Source organism: Babylonia areolata, chromosome 18 (assembly GCF_041734735.1).
Source record: "Babylonia areolata isolate BAREFJ2019XMU chromosome 18, ASM4173473v1, whole genome shotgun sequence".
In the NCBI taxonomy this organism is placed as follows: domain Eukaryota; kingdom Metazoa; phylum Mollusca; class Gastropoda; order Neogastropoda; family Buccinidae; genus Babylonia; species Babylonia areolata.
In genome coordinates this window covers 23735112-23745641 of record NC_134893.1, presented here as the reverse complement: position 1 = coordinate 23745641, position 10530 = coordinate 23735112, and the positions used below count along the sequence as shown (strand labels likewise).

The 10530-nt window shown below is 47.2% G+C and overlaps 1 protein-coding gene across 1 annotated transcript in view; it reads left to right on the top strand.

Annotated features, from left to right (window-relative positions):
- The window catches only part of LOC143292580 (voltage-dependent T-type calcium channel subunit alpha-1G-like), an 89290-nt gene extending 85962 nt beyond the window's left edge, over positions 1–3328 (top strand). Inside the window, exon 33 of the mRNA XM_076603014.1 lies at positions 263–3328. Within this exon, the coding sequence (XP_076459129.1) occupies positions 263–2979 (2717 nt within the window). The 3' untranslated portion in view covers positions 2980–3328. The remainder of the gene's footprint in view (positions 1–262) is intronic.
- The last annotated feature ends 7202 nt before the right edge of the window (positions 3329–10530 follow it).

Here is a 10530-nt window from a genome sequence, read left to right as displayed (position 1 = left end):
TTCAGAACTTTTTTTAACTACGTTTTTAGGCACTTTACCCAGTACTAAATCTTTCCTTTTTTAACCACTTTTCTGGCATGCTACCCAGTCCTTTTTTCTCACTTTTAACTGCGTTTCTAGGCACCTTATCCAGTACGGTTTTTTTTTAAATTCTTTTAACCACTTTTCTAATCACCCTATCCAATACTATATTTTCTGCCTTTTAACCACGTTTCCTGCCGCCCTATCCAGTCCTATACATATCTTTTCACCACGTTTCCAGGCAGCCTGGCGTCACCGGCCAAGCTCCCCATCACCATGGAGACGCTGTCCACGCCCACCAACACCATGCTGAGCCCAGGGCTGCTGAGCCCCACATCGCTGAGCCCCACCTCGCTGAGCCCCGTGTCCTTCAGCCCCGTGTCCTTCAGCCCCCACCTCCTCAGCCCGGGCGCCGTGTCCCCCAGCTTCTCGGAGCCCGGCATGGGCACTCACTTCACCTCGCCTCCCCTCAGCCCCGTGCAGCAAAACCCCCACCTCATGCACCTCCGGTCGGGGTCGGGCAGCGCGGGAGGAGGGAGTCGGCAGTCGCTGACCAAGCAGTACAGTATGGACTTCAGCTGCGAGGCGCAGCTCCTCCTCCTACAGCAGCAGCAGCACCACCACCACCACGGAAGCGTGCCGGACGTCTGGGACAAGGTGTTGAAGGAGAAAGTTGACACCGCTACAGCCACCACCACCACCGCCACCAGCCTCGGCCCCTCGCTGCAGAAGGCCTCCTCTTCCTCCAACAAGAATAAGGCGGCCCAGGGCATCTCCAGGTCGCAGCCCACCCTGGCTGACACGGCGGCGGGGGGAGGAGGAGGAGGGCCAAACAAGTCGGACTCTCTGGACAGCGACCCGGGGCAGCAGCTGACGCGGCGCCAGAAGCTGAAGCACCGCCTCCTCCGCAGCCGCAGCAGCGGCGCCAAGTACAGCCGCTTCAAGGAGAAGTACCGGGGCAAGGAGAAGTGCGGCGAGGACAACGCCGCCGCTCAGCCTTTAGCCGCCGAGCTGGGCCTGGGTCAGGGTCAAGGTCAGGGCTTGGGTCGCTCCTCCGCTGAGCGGCTCCGCGGCAGTCAGTGCGGCAGCGGGGAGACGGGCTCGGACATGGAGGACTCGCTCATCAGCCACTGGGGGGCAGACGAGGAGGCGGCGTGCGACGCGGAGGTGAAGATGATCACGGGCGAGGCGCTGGACGACGACGACGATGACGACGACGTGAAGCCTACCCTGACCTCCTACACGTCCAGCGACCTGGACGACCCGGCGGCCAACGCCTCGCTGTCCTCCTCCAACAACAACAACAACAACAACAACAACAACAGCAACAGCGCCGCCCTGCCTGACTCGCTCCACTCTTCCCTGGACTGTGATATCCTCGGCAGTCATTCCAGCGCCCAGCAGGCCGGGCCAGGCTCTCTCCACCACCCCCACCCCCATCACCCCCCGCACAGCCCCGCCCCCCAGCTGCCCTGCGTGGCCAAGTCGCCCCGCCTCAAGCGGCGGGGAAGCAGCCGGAAGTCCAAGCGTCACCTGACGGAGCCAGGCATCGACAACAACAGCTTCGAGCTGGGCGAGGAGGCGCAGACGCCCAAAGGAAGCGACTCCCGGGGAGCGAGGGGAGGGGGCGGCAGCGGGAGGGACTCGGGCACCCCGGGTAGCCTTAAGGGACTAAGGAGCCCCCCCAGCGGAGAAGCCCACACTCCCGGGGCGTGCAGCAGTCAGCACAGCCAGCATCACCACCACCACCCCCAGCAGCGGGCCCGCAGTGCTCAGAGCAGCGTGTCGCCTGCCTCCGTGCGGCAGCTGACCCTCAACGGAAGCCCCGTGACCCAGCAAGGGGTGCGGGGGATGGTGGTTGGGGGTTGCGGGGGTGGGGGCAGCAGCCCCCTGGTGTCCCCTCTGGCGGGGCCTCCCCCTCCTCATGCCTCCTCCTCCTGTTCCCAATCCGCGCTGTCCCCTCTGGCAGCAGTGTCAGTGGGAGGAGGAACAGCAGCAGCAGGAGGAGAACCTTACCTACTGCCACTGCCCCCGGGGATAGGGGCGGGGCTTGGGGGCCTGGACCTGCCCTCCCCGCTCTCCCCCGCGCCCCCACCCGCACAGCCCCAGGCCCTGCCGGACAGACGGACAGCCTCCTCCTCCTCCTCCCCCTCCCCCTTCCTCCAGCGCCTGCGCGTGTGCTCCTCCACCTCCCCGCACTCGCCGCCGCGCCCCCTGTCGGACCAGCAGTGTGACAGCAGCGGGTGTAGAGCGGTGCCCGCCTCCCACTTCTCCCACCCTCTGTCCTCCTCCCCCGTGCCCCCCACCCTCCTGTCCGCCCCCCACTCCTCCCCTTCCACCCCACTTTCCGCCCGGGCGGAGGACTGCCCAGGCGGCGGTGGCGCCCCTCTCGGCGCCTTTACTGCTTCTTCTTCTTCCTCGTCAGCCACAGTATTAGCCTCCCCTCTCTCCCCCTCCTTCCCCTCCACCTCCTCCACCTCCTCCTCCTTCACGCCCTGTGCCCGTCAGGGGCTAACAGGAAGGAACGACGGCGCCCCTCCCCACCACCACCACCACCACCACCATCAACCACCTCAGCCGCACTCTCACCACCAACACCAACAACAACATCAACATCAACAACAACACGAGCCCCACCCCCACCACCCCCGGGTCGGAGGCCCGGACTCTCTTCACCTCCTTATGCCCGCCACCACCCACCCCTTGCAACGCTCCCCCACCACCCCGACTTCGCCCTCCGCCTTCTCCTCCTCCGCTTCCTCTCCCTCCCAGGGACTCCATCCTCCCTCCCCGTCCCCCGGAGGCAGTGGTAGTGGTGGTGGTGGTGGTGGTGGTGGTGTTGGAAGTCAGGGACCCCTCCAAGTACGACATCGAACCTTGTCCAGCCGCCAGTCTTCAGAGCCGCGCGAGTTGGCCGAGAAAACCAACAACAAGAACAGCAGGGGTGGTTCTTCATAAAAATACGCACATATCTGTTGTTTTTTTTTTGTTTTTGTTTTCCCTGTATTTTCCTAATAAAAATGTATCTATTGATATGTTTGTTTATTTATTCAATTTATTATTATTATTATTATTATTATTATTATTATTATTATTATTATTATCTCTATCTGTGTCAAAAGAACGTGTTCTCTCAAGTCCATGTGTCCCAAAGCGTACACGTGTGCGTGTGTCGTGTTTGTTGGGTTGCTCAACAAGCTCTCTGTCTATTATAATAATAATAATTATTATAGGCCACGGGGTCAGCAAGATAATAATTATGATAATGATGATAACCAAGAGAGGAAGCTGTAGCTATCAGGCTCTGGAACTGGACAATAGACACGGTGGTGGTGGGGGTGGGGGTGGGGTGGCGGGGGCTGTTGAGGACTTGATGTGGCATGGTTGATTGGTTCCTCATGTGTGAAAGAGCGCCGAAGCTGTGTGTTGTTGTTTGTCGTATTTGTTTGTGGTGTGTGTGTGTGTGTGTGTGTGTGTGTGTGTGTAGACTAAATGAATGCTACAAACTACAGAGGTGAAAAAAACAAACAAACAAAAAAAACAACAACAACACATACACAAAATCTACAAAAACACGGAAGGTATATCATTTCTATTGATTCCAGTTTCATTGTGGTTTCATTCATTTGTATGTCCTTTCGATTTTGATTTGTGTCCACTGTTTGTTAATTCGGGGTCGTTGACATGTTTTTGAATGTGTGATTCTTTTTATTATTATTATTATTATTATTATTATTATTATTATTATTATTATTATTATTATTATTCAAAATGTATTTTATTTTTTGGCAGGGAGCAGGAGGGATGGGTCTTATTTAAACTGGTGATGTGTTGTTGTTTTTATAACGAATAACCCTTTAATTTCCGTAAATGTTGAATTAAAAGTATCGATATTGAATAAAAAAAAAAAAAATAGAATAACGTTACAATCTATCGGTTTTGTTTTCGGAGATTGTAAGGGGGTAATAATAATAATTTAAAAGATTCATAATTAAGACATCAACTTTTGATTAGGAATACGACGTGATTACTTGAAATCAAAATTTCGAGAGAAGAACAATGGAGGCCGAGGAAAAAAAAAAAAAAAAAAAGAATGTGAAGAAAGAACAGCAACAGGTGTTGTTTCTTTTCTTTTTCTTTTTTTTTTCTTTTTTGTTATTTTGTTTGTTTGTTCGTTTGTTTGTTTTCTTTAACATCCAACTCTGATCCATCACATCTCGATTATAAGGAATTACATTGCGTCTTTGTATCACAGACATTTTGAAAAATTGTTATAGTTGTGTACGGTGTTTGTTAAATGTTCCGTTTTCATTTCTCCTTCTTCTCCTTGTCCTTCTTCTTCTTCTTCTTCTTCTTCTTCTCAGTGTGTGTGTGTGTGTGTGTGTGTGTGTGTGTGTGTGTGTGTGTGTGTGTGTGTGTGTGTGTGTGTGTGTGTGTGTGTTTGGTTTGCTTATATCAATATGTTTTGTTTAGTTACTATGATGCCCTTAAAAGGTAGAACACCAGTACCAGTTCCTTTTCTTGCTTTCTTTCTTTCTTTTTTATATAATACAGAGCGAGAAAGCCGAAAAGACAGAGCAAGAGAGTGGAGGAGACAGGGGTGTTAGGGGAGGTGAAGAGAGAGACACAGACACACAGACACACAGGCAGACAGACAGACAGAGAGAGGGTGTTTGGGGAAGGATTAGAAATGGTTAAACCAGACTGATAATCTCACATACACACATTATATAGGCTCTTGATATAGCATGTTTCTCTTGGCAGGCTTATAAAAAGCACAGCTTTTGTAAGGTGTCATAATTATATAACTCGTCCGTTGTCCTTACAGTTTCGATGGACGTCTTTTTGTTTGTTCATCCATATAAAAATCAAACCACATCAATATATACTTTATGAATCCACAGGGAAACCCATTCGTGCAATCACAGGCTCGTTATAACCACATAATAATGTAAAATAATAATGATCACGCACACCATAATACATATGTACCAAAACTAGTCAAATAAAACAAAAAAATTCACTGGCGACTGCCGATAGGCTAATTAACAGCCACAGACACACACACACACACACACACACACACACACACACACACACACTGGTAAGAAACCCGAAGGTCTTGACTTTATTTAACACAAATATCTCTCCTTCTGCCCTCGACCCAATACAAGTTAAGTGGCTGATCAAAATGAATAGAGAATCTCTCTCTCTCTCTCTCTCTCTCTCTCTCTCTCTCTCTCTCTCTCTCTCTCTCACACACACACACACACACACACACACACACACACACACACACACACACACACACACACACACACACACACACACACACACACACACACACACACACACACACACGTGTTAAAGTAAATGACTGATGAAACACAAGAGCTGTCTAAGTACTTGTCAACTTATTTTGTTTGTATGGAAACATCAGCCACTGACACTACGTACAGTACCCTTTCCAGAGGTGATAGTTGATAATTATTCAATCATTTATCAATTAATGGGTGATAGTTAAACCATTATTGAATTACTTAACAATTGATTTGTTAATTTATCAGTCAATAAATTCATTTAGTTTTCTATCTATCTATATGCGGTACTGTTGCGTACACACGTTTGTTAACTGAATCGTTGATTCGTGAATGCTTATTTCTTTACTGTACTACTGGTGTATATGTGTGTGCAGTCATGCCCCAAATCAATGACCCAGTGCGGCCAGCAAGACTATAAGCAACAATGTCAAATGTCAAATGTCTGTGTGCATTTTTAACTGGAAAGACATGATGAGCGAAAAAAACACTGACTGAACGGCAGGGATAATGGTGATGGTGATTACACAATACACGATAACTGTGTATGTGGTTCTGTGTTTGCATGTTCTCGATACATTTTTTGTGTGATTTTTTTCTTTCTTTCTTTTTTTCTTTTTTTCTTTTTGGTGGGGGGAGGTGAGGGAGGGGTGGGGGTGGGAGGCAGGTGGGGGGGTGGGGGGGGAGCGGTTGCGGAGGGGGGGGGGGGGTTGAGGGGCAGGTATGGGAGGGTGGAGGGGGGGGATCGTTATGGAACTGCCATCTTTGATTATTATCACCACCATACGTGCACTCTTTGATTTTCTTTGTTTGTTTGTTGTTGTTGTTTTTCCTCCTTGACTACTGTATGCACCGGAATCTCCTCCACAAATACCACCACCACCACCCCACCCCCCTCCTCCCCAAAGTCCCCCTACCATCCCCCTCGCCCCCTCCCCCCCCCCCCCCCCCTCCCCCTCCTCCCTACTGCTCCCATTGTGTTAGAGCGCTGGTCGCTTTTTTGTGCCTGAGTGTGTTGTGTGTCCAGCACTTTTTTTTTTTCTTTTTTTTAAAGTTAAAAGTATATTCAATTTGTTCACAGAAATGACCGATGTGTGTGTTTTTATTGATTTTTTTTTTTTTTTTTTTGTTCTCTAACACTGATCGATATTGCTAATAAGTTGATGGAGAGATGACAAAACAAAATATTACTACCACAACTTTTTTTTGTTGTTGCTGTTGGTGGTGGTGGTGGTGTTCTTGTCATGGAAATGACCCGATGTGTGTTTTGTTTTTGTTTGTTTGTTTGTTTGTTGTTGTTGTTGTTTTAACACTGACTATTATTGCTTATAAGTTGATGCAGAGGTAACGAAAACATTACTGCGACAATATTGTTTGTTCGCAGGAATGACCGAGGTAGGGTTTTTTTGGTTTTGTTTTGTTTTTGGTTTGTTTGTTTGTTTGTTTTTTTGTTTTGATTTTTGGTTTTGGTTTTTTGTTTGTTTGGGGTTGTTGGTTTGTTGGTTTTGTTGGGTTTTTTGGGTTTTTTTTTTTTAACTACTACTACTACTGCTACTATTACCAGTGATAACGAGTTGCCAAACAGCGGCATTGATCTTTCTTGTTGACTGAAGAGCGAATAATAATTTTTTTTAAAAACCCAAAACAGCTTCTTCTTCTTCTTCTTCTTCATCTTCTTCTTCTTCTTCTTCTTCTTCTTCTTCTCTCTCTCTCTCTCTCTCTCTCTCTCTCTCTCTCTCTCTCTCTCTCTCTCTCTCTCTCATCTTTTAGGTTGGTATTTGATAACTCAGTAATGTTTATTCATATATATATTCATTTATTTATTTATTTATTCAATCATTTATGTTTTATATGTTGTGTATGTATGACGTGATGATAACCATGATTATGCGATTTGGGGGAGGGAGGGAGGGAGACCAAAAAAAAAAAAAAAAAAGAAAAAGAAAAAAGAAAAGAAAGGACTACAAGCAATGTTACGATGGAAGCTCTATGCACGTGGCTATGCCGCTCATCTGTGTACTAGTGATCCTCTTCTTGTGTGGTCCCTTGGGTGTCCTCCCTTGTTTCTCTCCTTCACCCTCCGCCCCCCCACCCCCACCACCACCACCCCCCGGCCCCCAACGCCCCCTCCTCTCTCTCTCCCTCTCTCTCTCTCTCTCTCTCTCTCTCTCTCCCTCTCTCTCTCCCTCTCCTCTTCCCGTCTGTCTCGAGCGTTATTTACTCCCCCTCCCCTCCACCCCCCCCCCCACCCCCACCCCCAACTCCCCACACACCTAAGGATTAAGAAAAGGTAGATATTTGAATATTCCACAAGAAGACAGATTGTGCAGCAAGTGTAACATACTGGAAGACGAAATCCATCTTCTTGATTATTGTATTAAATATAAAACTTTAAGGCACCATTTAAAAAAAAAAAAAAAGATATTCAAAATTCCAAGAACACAGGAAATATTCCTAGTCAGGTGATGCTAAAAGATGATGAATATATAAAAAACAAGATTAGGAAAAATTTGTTTATGAATGCTGTTGCAATTCATTGCATTAACTGATTAATTAATTGTGTATTTTTCATTCATTCATTCATTCATTCATTGACCATTGCACTTGTGTCTTATAAACCTTAAGGTTTCATGACAATAAAATCTATTCAGGTCTATTCCATCCTATTCTATTCACACACCCTTCTCTCCCTCTCTTCTCTCCCTCTTCCCCCGTCTGTCTGTGTGTTCGGTAACCCACCACCCCCACACTCCCCTCCGCCCCTCCCACACGCCCCCACGTCTGCCTCTATTTTATTCCTGCCTGTCTGTCTGTGTGTGTTCGGTAAAACACCCTCTCTCTATCTCCTCTTCCAATCTGTTTGTGTGCATGTGTTCTGTAAAATGCTTTACCCTCCCTCTCTCCCTCCCCCCCCCCTCTCTCTCTCACACACACACACACACACACACACACACACACACACACACACACACAAACACAAACACACACACTCCTGTCTCGAGTGTTCTGTAAAACACCCTCCCCACCCCCCCTCTCTCTCTCTTCCTCTCACTCTCTCCTTTTCTCTTCCCGTATGTCTCATGAGCACGGTAAAACACCCTCACACTCTCCCTCTCTCCCTTCCTGTTCCACTCCGTCTCGTGCGTCGGGTATCCCTCACCCCCCACCTCCCACCCCCCCCACGCCCCCCTCTCTACCTCACCTCTTTGTTCATCTCTACTTTTCTCTTTCCGTCAGTCTCGTGTGCTCGGTTGTTTCTTTGTTCGTGGAATAAAATGTTGAACACAAGATCTCTGTCACTAAAAACAAACCAAAACCAACGTTTCCTTCAACTGCGGAGAAAAAAGATGATCATGATGATAATGATAACGGTAATAATGATGATGCTTTTAAATGATTAATCCGATTGAATTCAGACAGTGATGGTGACAACATAATAATAATAACGATAACAGCAATGCATTATAACCCACCCCCCTTCCCCATTTTCTATTTGCGCATGATAAGATATTGAACACAAAAGAAGTGCTGTCAGACATTTTGGGTAAAAGGAAACTTTCCAGTTTTTCTTTCAACGAATAATAATAATAATAATAATAATAATAATAATAATAATAATAATAATGGTACTTATATAGCGCTGAATCTTGTGCATAAACAAATCTAAGCGCTTTCGCACCAGTCATTCTCACGCACGCATAACTCTAAAACTGGAGAATTTAAAGGCAAGGAAGAGGCAGGAAAGGGAGGCTATTTTGGGAAGAGGTGGGTTTTAAGGCCAGACTTGAAAGAGCTGAGTGTGGAGACTTGACGAAGCGAAAGAGGAAGTTCATTCCAATTGCAAGGTCCAGAGACAGAGAAAGAACGGCGGCCAACAGTCGAGAGTTTGAATCTGGGTATGCGTAAGTGGAGTGGATCCGAAGCCGATCGTAGTGAGCGAGATGGAGTGTAGAGGTGAAGGCAGCCACAGAGATAGGAAGGGGCTGATTTGTGAATGCATTTGTAGCTTAGAGTGCTGATCTTGTACTTTATTCGGTGTGAGACAGGGAGCCAGTGGAGATGTTGCAAAAGAGGAGTGGTGTGCTCAGATCTTTTCTTTCTGAGGACGAGTCGGGCAGCAGAATTTGGGAAGGAAGAGGAGGAGGAGGGAAGAAGAAGAACAAGAACGAGAACAAGAACAAGCACAGAAACAAGACGCAGATTTATATATCACTATAGAGGAGGGGAAGATGAAGGAGTCTATAAGGAAAATGCCATGACAGAGTGAGAAGTGTGAAAGGATCTGGATTGGAGGGTCGACATAGCAACGAGTCCCGACGTGTCAGATGGTGTGTGTGTGGTCAGCAGTGGTAAAACACACACACACACACACACACACACACACACACGCGCGCGCGCGCACGCGCGCGCGCGCGCACACACACACACACACACTGGATAACACACACACACACACACACACACACACACACACACACACACACACACACAAAAACAAAAACAAAAAACACGTCAAATGTCGACAAAAGTAAACCATTTGCCAACAAGATAATTATTATGAGTAAGAAAAAAAAAAACACGTCAAAAGTCGACAAGGGTAAACTATTAGCCTACAAATTAATTATCATGCACAAAAAACGTCAAAAGTCGACAAAAGTAAACTATTAGCCTACAAATGAATTATAATGAGAGAAAAAAAACACCGTCAAAGGTAAACTATTATCAAAAAAAAAAAAAAAAAAATTATCATATGCGTACGTGGCTGAATGATTTTTGCATTTGCTGCTGAAAAAAAAGCCACTGTGTAAGTGACAAAAGTGTGCGCTGAGAAAAAAACGACACCGTCTGAATGATATCCTATGGTCTATGGAAAACAGTGACTGTTTTTGTCCGACCTGCCTTCGCTATCTTGACAATCTGATGTACTGTGTCTGTTGTTCCTTTGTCGTCCGTCTCTGTTTTGCGCCACTGCACACGCGTGTGCGTGCTTGTTTGCGTCTGTATGTGCGTGCGCGCGCGCGCGTGTGTGTGTGTGATGTGTGTATGTGTGTGTGTGTGTGTGTGTGTGTGTGTGTAATGTGTGTGTGTGCGCGCGCGTGCGTGCTTATAATCACTTCAATATTAACAGTCGCTTCAATATTATAAATACCACGCATCTTTCATAAAAGTTCAAAGCTATCGGGGAAAGAAT